The sequence below is a fragment of the Lingula anatina genome, chromosome 5, assembly GCF_051362555.1.
Source record: "Lingula anatina isolate TDL-2025a chromosome 5, LinAna3.0, whole genome shotgun sequence".
Classification (NCBI taxonomy): domain Eukaryota; kingdom Metazoa; phylum Brachiopoda; class Lingulata; order Lingulida; family Lingulidae; genus Lingula; species Lingula anatina.
In genome coordinates this window covers 3,141,537-3,159,241 of record NC_141771.1, presented here as the reverse complement: position 1 = coordinate 3,159,241, position 17,705 = coordinate 3,141,537, and the positions used below count along the sequence as shown (strand labels likewise).

At 35.1% G+C, this 17,705-nt stretch overlaps 2 protein-coding genes across 6 annotated transcripts; one reads left to right on the top strand and one right to left on the bottom strand.

Annotated features, from left to right (window-relative positions):
• Nucleotides 1-107: 107 nt before the first annotated feature.
• Nucleotides 108-8,913, bottom strand: LOC106166172 (BBSome complex member BBS5). Of its 3 annotated transcripts, none has more exons than XM_087013419.1 (11): nucleotides 8,744-8,913; nucleotides 8,007-8,089; nucleotides 7,695-7,760; nucleotides 7,305-7,354; nucleotides 6,950-7,030; nucleotides 6,255-6,293; nucleotides 3,253-3,435; nucleotides 2,746-2,904; nucleotides 2,093-2,227; nucleotides 1,603-1,689; nucleotides 108-990 (listed from the first exon to the last, which is right to left on the bottom strand). In XM_087013419.1, exons 1-11 carry the CDS (start codon nucleotides 8,797-8,799, stop codon nucleotides 868-870), a joined length of 1,062 nt encoding a protein of 353 aa, XP_086869545.1. In that variant the 5' UTR covers nucleotides 8,800-8,913; the 3' UTR covers nucleotides 108-867. The 3 variants fall into 3 exon arrangements, with proteins under 3 accessions (XP_086869545.1, XP_013400100.1, XP_013400107.1); XM_013544646.3 differs by lacking the exon at nucleotides 6,255-6,293 and adding an exon at nucleotides 5,394-5,423; XM_013544653.3 differs by lacking the exon at nucleotides 6,255-6,293.
• A 6-nt stretch (nucleotides 8,914-8,919) lies between these two features.
• On the top strand, nucleotides 8,920-17,705 carry LOC106166161 (putative ATP-dependent RNA helicase DDX23). Of its 3 annotated transcripts, none has more exons than XM_013544634.2 (17): nucleotides 8,920-9,078; nucleotides 9,594-9,779; nucleotides 10,088-10,192; nucleotides 10,558-10,660; nucleotides 10,831-10,969; nucleotides 11,641-11,762; nucleotides 11,931-12,107; nucleotides 12,579-12,658; nucleotides 12,870-13,095; nucleotides 13,484-13,629; nucleotides 13,983-14,160; nucleotides 14,585-14,674; nucleotides 14,989-15,138; nucleotides 15,417-15,568; nucleotides 15,821-15,929; nucleotides 16,619-16,793; nucleotides 17,043-17,705. In XM_013544634.2, exons 2-17 carry the CDS (start codon nucleotides 9,658-9,660, stop codon nucleotides 17,267-17,269), a joined length of 2,301 nt encoding a protein of 766 aa, XP_013400088.1. In that variant the 5' UTR covers nucleotides 8,920-9,078; nucleotides 9,594-9,657; the 3' UTR covers nucleotides 17,270-17,705. The 3 variants fall into 3 exon arrangements, with proteins under 3 accessions (XP_013400088.1, XP_086869543.1, XP_086869544.1); XM_087013417.1 differs by having other exon boundaries at nucleotides 9,073-9,201; XM_087013418.1 differs by lacking the exon at nucleotides 8,920-9,078 and adding an exon at nucleotides 9,185-9,333.

The following is a 17,705-nucleotide window of genomic DNA, read 5'->3' as shown; positions in this document are numbered from 1 at the left end:
ATTATTCAAGGACATATAAACATTTAACGTTTGTGAGCCATGTTGACCCTTGATTTTGAGAACGTGCACTTTTGAGAAATGAATTATCAATTCAAAACATAAACCAGTTGTTGTTATAAAGACAGGTATTTATGAATACCCACAAATATACATAAAAATTTCTCATTTCACCTATTAAGGCTAATAAAAGTGCAATATACAAAATTTTATAATTTAAATATACATGTATAAAACAGATAGCATGATTTTTTTTCAAATAACTGGATATAAAAACATCTTTGCATTAAGAAATGCATTTGGAATGCTTTATCTACCCAGTAAATGGATATTATATATCAGCTGCATCACAAACACACATTTACTGAAATTCTGTTCTTCTCCACCACCAAGTTGCTGTTTATCTTCAGACTTATGAAATCTTAAACCAGCCAATGGTACAATGTCCTAAACAACATACTCGATATTCTCCAGGGTAGTAGCCAATTAAGTGGTCTTTGTTCACTGGACGGATAGCATTACTTCATAATGAGAATATACAATTAAGTTGCGATATTTAAACAAGTTGAGATATACCAAAACTGAACAAACAGACCCACTATCAGGATGAACAATAAGAGAATGACAACAATGAATACCATGAAATAAAAAAAAATACATTCCATGAGTGCAGTCCTCCACAGTTTTTAATTCAGTGTGTTTTCAGATGGCAGCTCACTAAATTAGGCGTTATTTTTAACACCCTCCACATAGTTCTCCGTTTAGTATAGTTTTCATTCATAGATGGCAGCTCAGTCAACTCTAGGTGTTACAACACATTCCACACAGTTTTCAGTTTTAGACTATAGATGGCAGCTCAGTCAACTCCTGCTATAACACCTCCCATAGACCTGATAAAGTGAATCCTTCTTTTAGTTTTTCCACTGCCAACCCCAACTCCTCTGAGTACACGGGATCTCGGTCCTTCTGGTGATCCCCATCAGCAAAGTAGGCCTGGAAAGAGATTAAAAAATAAAATATGATCACTGGAATAACAAAGACACACATTTGTCATTGTCATGGACTGAGGATTCTATTTTAATATACATTGTATTAAAATACAGCAGACTTTGCGAACTGGTTACTTGTCTTCTCACTTTACTGATTTTTTACCTTGAGCAATTAAATATTTTTTCTGATATTAGCTGATGTTGATTTGAACACTGCCTAATTCATATTATTGTTTAGCTTGGACAAATTCTATGGTTCCAAAGGCTCCAAATTATGTGCAGTCTACCAGTAGTTCAGTTTATGTGCTCAGTGGTTTATCCTAAACATCAAGCATTTCACAATACACATTTGGATATTGTTTTTTTTCACTCTGTTATGAATTAATTTCATGTACCACTTCTTTAAAACAATGTAGTTGTGACAGACTTTACTAAAAACTTGTTTACTTGACAATTAATTGTGGTTTGTGACACTGGAAATAACCTGAAAGCCAACAAATGTCTGCCAGGGAAAATAACAATTAAAAAAAATAATAATTAAAATATACAAAATAAAATAAACAAGATTGTTGAAAATAAACAGGTATTGACCCATCCTGTTGTAACATGAACTCACAGCGAAAGCATCAGACTGCTCCTCTGTCTGTTCTATCTCCACATCATCCTGGACATTCTCTACAGTCAAATCTTCTAATGGCTCCGGCTGGAAGTAGACATTTTGATGACTAAATAGTTCTGATAGAAATACTACAGAGGCCTGGAGGATCCCAACAGAGTCTCTAGGTTTCCTATTGAGTTCAGTAGGATTCCTTCTGAGTACAGTAAGATCCTTAAAAGAGTCTTGTAGGATTCCTGTAGGTTTCCTACTGAGTCCTGCATAGGATTCCTATAGAGTTCTGTAGAAGTCCTTTAGAAAAAATTCATGAGGGTAATTGCATTGCTTTTTATTGCAAGTCTGCAACATCAACCACCCAGTCAAAGCTTGCTAAGCACAACTTTTATGTAATACATCATCAGATACTGACATACTGACACTACATTGATCTACATTTATTCATTTTCAGGGCCAATAAATTGACTTTCTCCCCTGCAATATGGTAACTCACCTTATCTTCTACCTCAAACTCTATCCCATAGATAGGACAGGCACTGTAAACCTTGTGGAGACTCTGTATTTCTTTGGCCGTTTCCTGTAATTTCTCAGTGGGGTCGATTCTAAATCCTAGGACATAGCCACCACTCTGCAATGGGGGTCAAGGTCATATCATTAAAGCATTTCAAGCTTTCTGCGATTCCAATTCAGCTCACGACTGACAGATCTGTTCACAAAATTGTTGTTTAATTATCATGATAGTTTCATGGTAAATACGACTTTTGATTTCTACATAATTGTCAATTAATCTGGATGGAGAAAATAAACTCTCCCTAAAACATATCATATCATATCATATATCCAGATGAACTTATTCTCTACTCTTTTTAATACTGCAGTATTCAGGCTACTCTACCTCAAGTAAGCACAGCACAACAAAGACACCTTTACCCATCAAAACTGCCACTCTCCTCATACTGCAGCTGCATCCTACCTGCTGTGAACACACACACACACACACACACACACACACACACACACACACACACACACACACACACACACACACACACACACACACACACACACACACACACACACACACACACACACACACACACCTAAACCCAGTAAAACTGCCACTCCCCTTGTACTGCTATATCCTACCTGCTGTGAACTCTCCACCACCAGAGCCAGACCAAACTTGGAGTCTCTCACTTTGACACTCTTCATCTGCAGGTATGGAATGCTCACGTTGAAGGACTCGTTGAGATTAGCGTGCCACACCAGGCGGACATTGGTGATGTAGAAGGTGCCCAGGTTACCCTGACAGCGCGAAAAAAATATATTAAAAACTCTGTTACAGAAACTGAATGGCAGCGGGGGAAATTAATTCAATATAATCACATTTCTATTCAGTCTATGGAATGCCGATAAAGCACCTCTTCTCCTCCTTTCACATACAGAAACGCACATGCCAAACCTGTAGGTTTTGGGTGGGGGAAGGGGGGGGGGGAGGGAGGAGTGGTTTTGAATGAAAATTTGATTTTGATTTCATAATGCCATTTCTCAATGTGGGTCATTTACAGGTCATTTACAATCATATTTCGGAAAATTATAAAAAAAAAAACTACCTAAAAACAGCTTGCTATATGTCTGCATACATTAGTTTACCTGGTCACTGGACAGATTCCAGACCCCGTTGACTTTATCATACACCTGTTCCAGGGGCAGCAGTCTCAGCTGCTTGTTGGTGATCAACGCTCCACGAAGCTTCAACTCTCTGTACATTTTAGACGTCTCGTATGCACGGTGGACGGCAATGACTGACGTGAATAACTGCGGAGTCCCTGGCATCTGTGATCACATAATAATTTAAATGTTGCTGTATATCAATTTACTTCATACAAATCTGTGTATATTACTTCTGTGAAAGAAGGAAAATTTTAATATCACACTAACAAATAAAACCAGTGCACCAAAAGCTCCTATACCAAAACCTGTGCTTGTTAATAAAAGGTTTATTCTCAACATCTTGAACAGAGCATACTGACACAATTTTATTAATATGCTTATTCAGGTGCTTAGCTATATAATGGTATATGCACTGTAGCAACTGTGTAAAATGTCTTTAGCAATAAAAGCAACCAGCAATATATTAATATATACTGTATGGTCATCACCCGTGCAGTTCTAACATAATTATAATGGTATGGCAAGCCCTATAGTCTAATTGATTAAATTTAAAACCATGCATATTTATGACACAAATTTTCAAAAGAATGCAGTTCATATTATGCAAATAAATAAATAAATAAATAAATAAATAAATAAATAAATAAATAAATAAATAAATAAATAAATAAATAAATAAATAAATAAATAAATATTAGTAAAAAATATGCTTAGCTAATTTTCACTCATATTCTAAAAACTGATTAGTTCTAAATTTTTAGTCAAGAAAACCATGTGGCAGCAATGTGATGCTGTATGCTGTACTAGTACACAGTTCTTGGCAACATGTCTGTGACTCGAGATCACAACTATTTGGCTTATGTGGCCTGTGCACTGGCATAGCACTACTGCATAAAGCATATTTTTGTTAATAGCATTAACACTAAAGCTGGGGTGCTTAATTTGAAATGCACAAAAAAAGTGTTAGGCTTAATTCAAAGCAATCAGAAAGCTGATGAAGCTGTAGAAATCTTTTTAATTACATGCTGTGTGTACTGAAAGATACTCTTGGTCAAATCAGGGAATTATATCCGATATAATTCCTTGGTCAAATAAACTAGACTATCAACTGAACACTAAAATAATTATAGCAGTAAGTACCTTCCTTCACTTTCTTTTCAGGTGGACTACTGCTGCGCTGTTAACTTTCTGACTGATTTAAAACTCAGCTAAGCTGGTTATCTTTATAAGTGTGCACACATCTCATAACTCCACATTTCAAGCTTATAACAATTAATATCTTGCAAAGCTTCCATAAGCAAGCAGCAAAAAAGCACTACATGTACCAGTAGCTGGTGTAGGCATTATTCTAGTTAGCCATTATGTCATTTAGATACAGTCAGAGTGTGACACCTTGAGTTTCAAAGGTCACTGGAAATTGAGTGTGCAATTTTTAGAATCCTGTAATTATACTACTCTTTGAGCTCGTTCAGAACAGCGGACTAACAGATATGCGGATCAAATATGTCCGACCCACTTGAATGCTTGTTGCATAATCCCCATGGGGAATCTTTTCAGTGTCTAGTAGATTATAGGGAAAGCATATATAGTGGGTCTCCATATTTGGTCCACAGATCTGTTAGTCCGCCGTTCTGAATGTGTCCACTGAGTTTCCAGCAACTTCTGAAACCCTAGGTGGGGTACAAGCACAGTATTAGTGTAGATATAAAATGGTTTCGTGGAACAGGCCCTTATGCAGAGTATAGCTGTTGGTGGGGGATCCAGGGGTTCAAAAAAAAAAAAAAAACTGCCCTTTTGGATGGAAAAGGTCAACATGTTTTGCAGTGGGTGAAGAACTACAGTTAAGGGAAGGTGATGAAAATTAAAACATTTAATTTATTTACAAAGATAAATAAATAAATACCACTGATTGCACATGCAAAGTGTGTATTTGATTCATAATTCATAGTACTACAGCTCTCTCTCAGTGGGATCCTTAAATAACAAGAGCAAGCTTCTAATAATTTATCTAAGTATGGTTCAGCAGCAGTATGTCTTCAAGGCATGAAATAAATAAAGAGGATGTAAGGTTTCAAAAAATCAACTGAGCAGTGCGACTGACAGGGATGTGAATGCATTACCCCTTGGTGACTAGGTGTTCTGGCAGGATCCTAGAGACAACGACGGCATACAGAGGAAAAAGACGACATTTAATTTATAACAATGGATGGTAACAATAACAACCACATCTTCGTTATCACTGGGAAGATAGACAATAGGTAGTTAGAGTACATTAATTCACCCCTTTAGTCTGTCCCTTGCTGTATATAACTACATTTTAATAGAATATTTTCTGTTTCATCTAACTTATTCAAAAATTAAAACATTTAAAATCACACAGTACAAAACTCAAACATATATTGCAGATAATTATGCAATCAAGTATGAATCCATACACAGTACTACGTGTATATACAGAGATGAAAGCAAACTTTTTAAAAAATCCTGAAAATGCAGTCCCCAAAGACTGCAGGCAACTCTAGATGTGGGTGTGATAGGGGGAGGGGGACAATACAACGTTCAAATATCCAGATTTCCAGATAAATCCTGAAGACTTTCATCACTCTCTATATACCTGTATATACATGTACAGTACCGGGTACTTTAGTGACCACTGAAAATGATCTCACATCGGCATGGGTTGTGGATACATGTCAACACTATACATTTCTGGGGGTTAGACTGGTCAATGTGCAAGACAACTAAGAGGATTTAGATTAATTTAAGCTGGTTTTCTTCACAGATACATAATTACACATATTGTTAATAATTACACCAATGCAATGCACATAAGTTTTCACATAACCACAAAGCTTTCAAATATCATGTTAGTTTGCAGAGTCATCATAGGATGTAGCATTTAATCTGGAAAAGTATATTGGAAAACACAAGTATTCACAATATTAATCCATCATTGAAGTGAGCACCAACAGAGAGATTACCTCCAATATTTCATTCATTCTGCGTTGTGTGGAACAATTCTGAGCATGCATGAGAAGATATGTATACATGGGATCTACTAGTAATAGCCTGCATGCGGTGGATATTTATAATTAGTGTAATTATACTATATGATTTAATTATACTGTGGTTCTATTGTCGTAAATAATTATTATACTTAAAGATATATCACTTAATAATGGCTGTTGAAAATCAATCAGAAGGTAGATTCATTTTGCAAATTACAAATTTAACAACAGTGCAATTCAGTCAGTGGAAAACATCACGAACATTCAAATGTGAAAGAGTCTGCAAGCAATGGATCTGAAACTCGCACAACTCGGACCTTAATTTGAACATGATTTGTAGTCAGAGAAACAAAAATTTATGTGTTCAGATTGGTCAAACAAAAATGTTTTCATCCAAGCATCAGGAAGCAGTCACTTGATTGCGGTCCCTATTTCCTCCCCCCCCCCCCCCACCTTCAAAAAGGAAAAAATAAAAATAAATGTAAACATGCTCATCCTTTAACTGAGAAATGATAGAAGTAATGCTGCAGTCAAACAAATACTTCCTGATGTTAGAAAATACTAAAAAAAAGAAAAAAAAAAAAAGAATTGTTAAAATAAATCCGAATGCTGCTAGAGTGATATTTATTGTATGGTAACAACTTTTACTGTGCAAGTAGTGCTCTTACCAAATTTGTGAAAATGAACTCAAATCTTGTATTGTTGCACTTGGTCAGAACATAGAGTGCCTCAGTTGTTCCTCGGAGTTTCTGAAAAGATTTTTTGAAGCGGTTCTAGTTATATCTCTTTTACACATACATAATGCTACATGAACCACAAAAAATGAACAAAAAAAGATCACAATACCAAAAAATACACCAGTATGACCTACTGTATATATGCTATCTTAAAAGTGAGAGTATATTCACAAACAATTCCTGAGGAAAAAAAATTAAAAATTAAAAAAAAAAAAAAAACAGGAATCTGACAACATCTCCTTAATAAATGAAATACAGCAAAAGAATCAAATAATATTTTACTTACTGATTGAGCCGTCTTTGTTGATATGTTGATTATACAGTTGTACCCAATAGCTAGGAAAAAAATATCATTATTCTATTCAGCACTTCAAAACATTGACATGCAGCTGATCTATCATTGGATAATTCCAAACTTTTAAAATACAATAATTATGTGTACATTTTTTCATTTAACAGCTTTATAGACTGTCTAGTCATAAAAAAAAATTATAGACTAAGGCAGGATTTCATAGAATTTGTTTTTTATAAAATTGGTCTATTGGACCAAAATGTTTACATTACATACAGCATCAATCAACATTTAAATGTATTAAGTTACTTCTACCTTGTGTTTATACTTATTTAAATGCTAAAATCTTTAAAGATACTCTCCCGTGTACTTATAAATACCTACACAGATTTACTCTGGGAAAACTGGCTGAGTGCCAAATTAGTCTGAGGTTGGTCACCAAGAGCCTCCCTGAAATTATAACATTATAGTATATAAAGGTTATTGAGTTTATTGTTGTTTTATTTTTTTTATATGATCATTTTTAATGTAATATGTTTTACCTAAAGGCACAAAATAGCTATTAGATGTCCACATACAGAAAATAACAGGGGCCAAGACTTCCTCAGATTCTCATTAATTGAATGACACAATTAAAACTGAAACAATTAAAATCTTATTATATCTTTGGGCCATGTAATCACCCACTAGACCTACCCCTGTCTCCATTGTTGCCTTTTGTGTCCTCTATAGAGTCCAGCTTGTCTATCATCTTCTCCCCTGGCTTAAGACTCATTTGCCTATTAGATAAAATATTAAGATTCATGTTAAAAATAATTTTAAAAACCACATATGCAGTAGAGCATTGTGAATAAATTGGCATAAAATTTTGTTTTGAAGTTCAAATAAATACTAGCATTGTGGTGTCCATTTTGAAAATATAATTATGAACCCCATTTTTATTCTATTTAGCTACACATCTGACCTGGCCCTGAGATGGGTTTATTTTAGTAATGTTCATATTTTGACAGAACACATGTACCAGTTACTGGTATACGCTTAGCGTGATTCTGAGTGCTAACGCATGAATTTTCGTGCTAGTATACGCTCAGCTTGAATTACTAAAGTTATATTCAAAATTAAATTTCAATTCAAAATAATGTTTTTATATATGTTCACCGATGAACGATTGACTCCACTATCATTAATATGATGTGCTTATTCTTGAAATTATATTTGCAATTTTTACTTTTTGTTATGTGATATTTTTCAATGCGATCTTGAACACCCCCCCCCCCCTTTCCCTCTCCACCCTTCAACATGTGTCCATTGATAAAAGAAAGTAATATTTCACTTGCTTTTTGTTCACCCGATGTATTTGACACATAAGTGATTAAATCAATGGGGGAACCCCCACGAGAGCATTTTAAAATCCTGTCAGAACACACACTTACTGCGGACTTATGTCAAACCTGACATCTCTATCTTCCCACAGACCCTGAAAGTCCATCTTGTCAGATTTGTTGTAGTTGCAAAAATGTCCCACAATTCCACGCGTCAAAAGTTAAGAAGTAGGTCAAGCTTTTTCTCATAGACGAACCTAAACCAATGGCCCTGTCTTTCCAGAGATAACCCTTTGAGCAATCATATGCTGGAAATGTTACGGTTTCCACGAAAAAGGGACAAAAACGGTATTACTTCGTAGGTTGTTTTGAAGATTGAAACGGAAATTGCACTGCGCATGCGTAAGCTTATTACTTCCGGCGTGTGCTTGAAACGTGAATTCTACGTAAGTATACATTTTTTCAAATACCTTTCAAAGATAGAAATGTATATTTAGATACGGACCGAATAGTTCATCATTTTCTAAACGTTTAATGATAATGAGAAAACGGATTCATACCGAAAACAGGTAGGAGAGAGCCTTGGTTTCATGTGTTGACGACGATTCGAGCCGACAACTCGCTGTTCTGGCGCCGGGGAAATACAGTATTTTGCCGTCTTGTGAAGCTTTTTTGTCAGTCTTTAGACGTAGTGGGCCAGGGTGTGCATTTCATATTTTGAATGCAGTTAATGCACGTTTAATGCTAATACCAAGATTAATCTATAATCTACAAATACAATTGCAGAAAAATAAGATAAAAGGTACACTAACATTTTAGTTTGATTTTGATGGAACTGCCAGTTGAAATCATGAAAATGTTTGGAATACAGTATATTTTCTTTTAAAAATGGTGACAAGAAAACACCCATTAGTTTCAATTAGAAAGTTGTTGACGTGCAAAAATCTCTCAAATGTTTTAGCTATGAATTGAGCGATTGCCGCAGGGAAGTTCACTGTAACTTAATTCCCCCAACCTGAGCAGACATGGATGTGGACGTGAGAGTGAAGGAGGAGAAGAAGGACAGAAGAGACCAGGAAAGGTCAAGAGACGGCGAGTCACGCAGACACAGGTCCAGGAGTCGTTCTAGGGACAGAGACAGGGACAGGTGAGAAAAATGACACATTTTATTATTATTATTATTTACTTTTTAATGGTTAATTGATTAATTGTTGTTATTAGCACTGTCCATAGAAAAGATGAAAAAATTCGTCATAGACAAATGATGTTTTACGTAAGTCTTAACCAGTGATAAGTTATCAGAAAATAATTGAAAGTGAAACCAAATTCAGTTTGTATACTATAATTCCATTATCACTTAAAGCGAGAGATACGTGGATGAACAGGTGATAAGCTGTAGTCAGGTAATTTGAAGTAATCAGAGCATTATTAATGAGTTTGATGTTGGTCTTTTAGACGGCGAAGGAGTCGCAGCAGGGACAGGGACAGATCCAAACGCAACAAGGACAAATATAGGTCAAGATCTAGGTCACCAAGAAAGAAGGATGACAAAAAGTCCAAGTGAGACAATATTGTATTTATTTATTTTATTTATTTATTATTTTTTTAAATATATTAAAATTTACAGTTGAATGGTAGTATTTTTCTGCCACATATCACTTGAAGAATTTGATAATAAGTGCATTTGATGATTAATTATTTCCCATGTGATTGGGTTTATAAGGAAAAAAAAAAAGAATTGATCAAATTGCGTATTTAGTCACATGAAACAGGCATGTTCACCCACTACTTCAAATATATATTGTATAAATTATTATATGACTTGTATCATATTATACAAGTGTATGATGTCAATAAAAGGGAGTGTTTAAACTATCAACATTTACATTTCTTGGTTCTGTATTATTATGTACATGTAATTTCAGGCCAAAGGAAGAAAAGAAAGAAGAAGAACCAGAGAAAAAAGTTCCTTTGTCCTTAGAGGAACTTTTGGCCAAAAAGAAAGCAATGGAAGAGGCAGAGAGCAAGGTATGTGAATGTCATTTCCAACAGTGTTGTCTTTGCACCTATTTACTATGTAAATATCTTAAATATCTTTGTATCTATTTACTCTGTAAATATCTTCTTTTTCCATTTTTCTTTCAAAGATAGAAAGTTATTTGAAGTATTTACATGTCTTCTGCTGTATCCACTTTTAGCCAAAATTCTTAACTAAAGAGCAGAGGATAGAAGAGGCACTGAAGAAGAGACAAGCAGCAGCAGATGAACAGAGAAAAAAGATGGAGGAAGAAAGGCAAAAACAGAGAGAATTTCTGAAACAGGCCAGGGAGGCTAATGGTGAGCCACCAGTGTTGAAAGTTGATAAATCAGACATGCTGAAACTGTCGGTCCGATTGGTCATGACCGGGAAATTTTGTCTGGACCGGTAGAAAATTGGACTTGGTCGGTCCAAAGGACCGACAAGAGTTTTAAGAACTGCAATTTTGAATTTACAGTCATCTTTCGACATACTTCACTAATAAAATTAAATTAATTAATTTAATTAATTAATTAAACCCAAAGCGTTTTTTCCCTTCCATTTCAAAACTATCACATTCACAAACAAAGTAAGCTACCCTAATCGTACTGGTGGTATCTGTTACAAACGAATAGAGTGATTTCCGGTCCGACAAAAATCCATTTGGTCCGGCAAATTTTTCATTACTGCCAGTCCAAATGTCCGGCAATTCTGAAAAGTTTTCAGCATGTCTGTAAATTCACTTTTATAAAATTGAAGTGACATAGTGTAAGAGTAACACACATGTTAAGTATATAAATCATTTAATACTTATTGATAATAGTTTAACAGGTAAATGCCATGAATTTATAAATATATAAGTATTTAATTTAAATGAGTGATTGATCTAAAAAATGAAGAAAATTAGTTAATTATGAAATTTCAATTAAACCATTTTCCGAGAAAATTGAGATAGTAAGAAGTGAAATTATGTTTTATTTCTGTCACACAGAGGACCCCAGAGAACGTGAACGTCGTGAGAGACGGGAGAGAAGAGAGCGCGAGGAGGAGGCTGGTGTCAGAGAGAATCCCATCCATGATAAAGACAAGCAGAAGGAAGAGGAGGCAATTAAAGTGAGTGTTAACGAATTTTGTTTTTGATCCCATGGCAAAAAACAATTAAACAGAGGACGTGAACGCAGTGAGAGAAGGGAGAGATTTAAACAGTTGTTATCACTTTAATGATTGATCAAATTTGTCAATGTTTTCACTTTTTTTCAAAGTATCTCTCTGATGTTACAGGAAAGATACTTGGGGATGATAAAGAAGAAAAGACGCCAGCGTCGCCTCAATGACAGGAAGTTTGTGTTTGACTGGGACGCGGGGGAGGACACGTCTCAGGACTATAACCCGCTGTACAAGGAGAGACACTCCATACAGCTGTTTGGCAGGGGACATATTGCTGGGATTGATATGAAGGTGATTGTTCCCACTCACATCCCTTCCAAATGTCTTTTTTCTTTTTCTTTTTATTTATTTGTTTATTTACTTAATTTTTCCGTTACTGTTGTAATTGATCAGCTGCAGTGTGAAACTTAGTATCATATCGTAGTCATTGTTAAGGTCTTTTACTTCTGCCAGGGATGTTATGTATTTGCCTTTGATGGTTTGTCCCTTAACAGCCTAACTGAAAAAGTTTCCAATATATCTTAATAAATTTTCATGAAAGGTCAGAAACGAGATAACTTAAGATTCCATAAGATTTTGATGGTTGTTAGTTAATCATACAGTTAATGTAATAATGAGAATTGAGTTGCATTGGCAGTGGTGTGAGCTGTCAGAGCCTTTTTCTAGAAAAATTATCTTTCCCTTTTTTAATTAACAAACATAGTAATAATGTTGTAGTCAATATATTCACAGGCTTTAATTTTCCTTCTTACCCCATTTCAGGCACAGAAAAAAGACCAGTCTCAATTCTATGGAGAGTTGATGGAAAAAAGAAGAACAGAAGCAGAGAAAGAACAAGAAAAGTAAGAAAAACTATTTTATTATGAAATAAGAATATGATTGAAAGGCTAGAGATCAATCTTATTTCTTTCTTTTTTTTTCTTGTCACATCCCATTCTTTTTCTGTAAAATTACTGTATTAATTGATTGATACATATGATGATAAAATGATGACACATAATTTGTTTCACTTTAAATGTAATTCATTCATTTCTTTTATGTTTCTCAATAAAGGAAGAGACTTAAAAATGAGACCAAGAAAGAAGCCAAACAGAAGTTCGACGACCGCCATTGGTCAGAGAAAGAGTTGGAGGCCATGACAGAGCGTGATTGGAGAATTTTCAAAGAAGATTACACGATCTCCACCAAAGGAGGGAAGATCCCCAACCCTCTGAGGAGTTGGAAGGAAGGGAACCTGTGTAAAGAGTTGCTGGAGATTATTGATAAGATTGGTTATAGAGTAAGAATCTGAAATTCTGAAATTTTATTTGTTGAGATGAAAGTCTACAATTTATCTGGTACAGATTGTAGATGGCTATATAAAAGTGGATCTAAGCTGCATTACAGTGGTGTTTTTGTGTACCATAAAGTATCTCTGTCTAAAGTTCAGTGCCAAAAAAGTATATTTTTATGCAACAGGGTATAATTTTATCATACTATAACTGTAGTGTAAAGGCTTCCACGATAAGGTTCTCTTTAATAACATGGGTATTATAAAGGATTAGGGTCTCATTCTTACACACAGGAGGTGACATTAAGATAAAAGTCAAAAAATTACATAGTTGCACCAACAGCTAAATTATAAATCTTCTTGCATCTAAATCATGTTACACCTTGGATGTTTTCAGGAGCCTACCCCTATCCAGAGACAGGCCATTCCCATTGGTTTACAGAATCGTGATGTCATTGGCGTGGCAGAGACGGGATCCGGAAAGACAGCAGCTTTCCTCATTCCTCTGCTAGTGTGGATTCTCTCCCTTCCCAAGATAGAGAGGTAAAATGTTTTAGCTTATCAGTAGAGAGCTGTATATGTGAATTCTGTGTATTATTTATAGACGTTCTGTGCACATTAGGCTGTTATACAGCAAAGATAATGTGAAAGTAATTGATAAATTGAAGAATTTTCTTCAATAAAGTTTAACTGTTATTTTTGAGTCACTCAGGGATGGAAAGTGCTGAATTATTAGTATGCCACTAATAATTCAAAACTTATAACTTTTTATTTGCAGAAAAAAAGTGATTTTTTTTTTCATGAAAAGGTCTAATATCCATTTTACCTTAATTGTCTTCTTATATTACTATCTGATTTCTTGCTGAAATAAAAATCTCACTATCATTTTCTTTAAGAATTGAAGATGCAGATCAAGGCCCCTATGCCCTGATCCTGGCCCCCACGCGTGAGCTGGCCCAGCAGATAGAGGAGGAGAGCCAGAGGTTTGGCCAGTCACTAGGGATACGTACAGTGGCTGTGATTGGTGGAATATCTCGCGAGGAACAAGGTTTTAAGCTGCGGCAAGGATGCGAGGTGGGATACAGTTGTTCTGTTCTGAACTTTTCTCTGCCTGTTGATTTTCCTCCAACGAAAAGTTTTTCTTTTATATTTGTAATGAAGGAATAACTTTTTTTTTTCTGCAATTTGTTGTGAATGTTGAGTCTGTACATAATGAAGTTGTGTTTCATATTATTTATTATTGTGTATTTTATTTTTTGTTTGATATTTGTCTACTTGTAAAGAATAAAGTAATAAAAACAAAAGTCCTGCTGTAACAGGAGTTAGTCAAATAACTGATTGAAATTATTATTTATACTCATTAGTTATTCAATTCATAACTTAATAATATTAGCTATTCATTTGATCTGCTTCTTTAACACCATTATTATCTTCATCAGAATTTATGTATTAATACAAAATTGCTTCTGTTGAATTTTTTTCTCTTCTTTCTTTCCAGATAGTTATAGCTACCCCAGGTCGTCTGATTGATGTGTTGGAGAACAGATACCTGGTCTTGTCACAGTGTACATATGTTGTCATGGATGAGGTGGGTGGGACAGATTGTGCTGAATTTCACAACTAACACAATCAAAATACTTCTTCGTTTCTTCATGCTACATGCAGACATTGCATAAATGGGACACTGAGGGACCAGAAAATTTGCTTGTGTTACTCAATATTTAATAATGTTGATTTCAGCTAATGCTTCAAGAAAGTCTGTCCCATTTGATTACTTGGTGGCAATAATTTACAAGTTCTGGTAAGAAAATGACAAATTTTATGGAGACTATTTTGTACGTCTTTTCATTTTTTCAGGCTTTATGCGAAGATTAATGTTTTCTTTTTTGTTAAATTAATTAGGCTGATCGTATGATAGACATGGGTTTTGAGCCAGACGTACAGAAGATTCTGGAATATCTTCCAGTGACCAATGAGAAGCCTGATACTGAGGATGCAGAAGATGACATGAAACTACTGGAAAATTTTGCATCCAAAAAGAAATACAGACAAGTAAGAATTAATTTGATACTTACTAAATTTGAATGCTGATTATGATGCAAATATAATAATGATGATATTAATAGTTTATAGTGGTAATAATACATTCAGATTGATAAAAATTAACATTGGGAAATTTATATAAAAGTATTAGATATGATTTTAGAGAGGGAATAACAAAATGTTGGCATCATTGCATTCTTAAAACAGCCTGCTTTAATCAACACAGAATTCATGGATCAATTGATTTACAACATCATTAATATATCAATATATCTTCATAATTTCAGACTGTCATGTTCACAGCCACCATGCCTCCAGCAGTAGAAAGACTGGCCAGGTCCTATCTAAGGCGACCAGCCGTGGTTTATATAGGATCTGTGGGTAAACCCATAGATAGAGTGGAGCAGATTGTATACATGGTGACAGAGACAGAGAAAAGGTAAAAGTTTTTACTGGGCCTGAGGTGGTTTTATAATGTGATTATGATATTTTTGTAATTATGAACTTATTTTAATGTGCTCCAGAGGAAATGTATTTACTTGAAATTTGTCATACTACCATCAGATGATTTGCCAAAGAGAGAAAAAATCAAGAATATAAAGTTTTATTGAAGATGAATGGAAATTTGAAAAAAAACTTAAGTATTACATCATCATTAACACACTAATATTATTATTAATTGAAATTTCAGGAAGAAGCTGGTGACCATCCTAGAAAGAGGCATAACCCCTCCTATTATAATCTTTGTCAACCAGAAGAAGGGAGCTGATATTCTGGCCAAGTCACTGGAGAAAATGGGAGTAAGTGGATGAATACTGTCACACTTCACATAATATTTAATATGAAAAAAAGGTTTTTATATTCTCTAGATAAGATAATAAAACAGTCGTTATTGACTTAAAGACTATATAATGAGAGGCAGTCACTGCTTATCGACCCACCACTTCTAGACCTTGTTCTATATTCCTGATGGGTGAGTTCAGGGGTTTAGCCAGGATTTGAAAACAAATGCATGTGCTGTTGAAAATGGGACTGTATTGAAGTGCAATATGCTATATCAATTTTTTTGGGGGGATGTACTGAGAATTTTAACAAGCTGTCCACTTGTAACATAGGCTGTTTTCAGGTTGCACAGGCTGTTCATATGACTACTGGATGGCTCTGTGGTTAAACCCTTTGAGAAAATAAGATAGCTCCGCCAGCACATTTTAGCTAATAAATGCACAAATTCAATCACAATAGCCTGCCCCTCTTGACTATTGCTTGGTCAAAACCAAGCTGCAAGCTGACAATTTTTTGCTGTGACTGTAAAACAGTTTTGGAAATTCTTTCTTAATCTTGGTTCATTTGTAAACACAGTAAATATTTACTAAAGACACAAGAATTTCTTTTGGCTCAATACTGCAGTGCAGGAATAATTTTCTGTATTTTATTGAACACAACTAAAAACTTGATAAATGCTATGACTGTCTTGTTATATCTGTTCCAGTACAGCGCAGTCACACTGCACGGTGGTAAGGGTCAGGAGCAGCGAGAGTTTGCTTTGGGCAGCTTGAAGAAAGGCGAGAAGGACATTCTGGTGGCCACTGATGTCGCAGGACGTGGTATTGATATTAAGGACGTATCCCTCATTATCAACTACGATATGGCCAAAAATATTGAAGGTAAGAGTACACTTTCCATTTGTTCTTTAATTTTTTGTAAGTGCTAGAGACATGAGATTTGCTTTTAGCTCAGTACTACAGTGCACGAATAATTTTTATTATTGACTTTATTGAATATAGCTTACAAATGTGATACATGTTCAAAGAGTTGCATTTTAATAATTTGGATTTGCAATTTTAAAATAAAAGTCTTCCAGAATACAGATACACCATTCATGAAAAAAATGGTTTCGTTTCTGTCCATTCCAGACTATACTCATCGTATTGGCCGTACTGGGCGAGCTGGTAAAACTGGTATTGCAATCTCCTTCTTGACTAAAGAGGACTCTGGCGTCTATTACGACCTCAAGCAGGTACTGCAAACCAGTTCGGTCTCTGTATGTCCTCCTGAGCTGGCTAACCATCCTGACGCCCAGCACAAACCTGGGACGGTGATGAATAAAAAGAGAAAAGAAGAGACGATATATATGGGATAGGTTGCTGGCATTTTGTTGAATGAACCACCTTCAGAAATGGGAGGTTTGAAAGTGGAGCAAGAAGGGGTACTGCATGATGTATGCTGTTGTTTGTGATACGTGAAAATTTAGATCCCTATTAAAACAAAACAAAAAAAAACGAGAAAGTAGGAAACAATCATATAGTGACGTATTGGGGTTGAGCCCCATTGTTAATGACGTACGTTGACTTGTGATTTTCCAAAGGCTCTGAAGTTGACCTTGTGAACAGCTGCATTGAGCAGAATGGAAATGTAATAGTACAAGTTGCAAAGTGAAAAGCGTTCCAGAGAAGACTGGGATATGATCATGATTCTCTCTGCGATGTGAACAAGTGGGTACGTCAATTGGAAATAAAAAGAACAGTTGTCTGGGTTTGTGACCCAAATTTGAAAATAAAGAAAACTTTTAAGCTAGA

Bases quoted from the DNA above. Each gene is read 5' to 3' on its own strand.
- LOC106166172 (XM_087013419.1), bottom strand. From the start codon at position 8,799: ATGGACTTTCAGGGTCTGTGGGAAGATAGAGATGTCAGGTTTGACATA. The intron at 3,436-6,254 runs GTAATCTCTCTG...ATGTGATCACAG, and splicing joins GAATGAATGAAATATTGGAG to ATGCCAGGGACTCCGCAGTT. The intron at 1,690-2,092 runs GTGAGTTACCAT...GTCTACTTCCAG, and splicing joins AGTTTGAGGTAGAAGATAAG to CCGGAGCCATTAGAAGATTT.
- LOC106166161 (XM_013544634.2), top strand. From the start codon at position 9,658: ATGGATGTGGACGTGAGAGTGAAGGAGGAGAAGAAGGACAGAAGAGAC. The intron at 14,675-14,988 runs GTGGGTGGGACA...TAAATTAATTAG, and splicing joins CATATGTTGTCATGGATGAG to GCTGATCGTATGATAGACAT. The intron at 15,930-16,618 runs GTAAGTGGATGA...TATCTGTTCCAG, and splicing joins AGTCACTGGAGAAAATGGGA to TACAGCGCAGTCACACTGCA.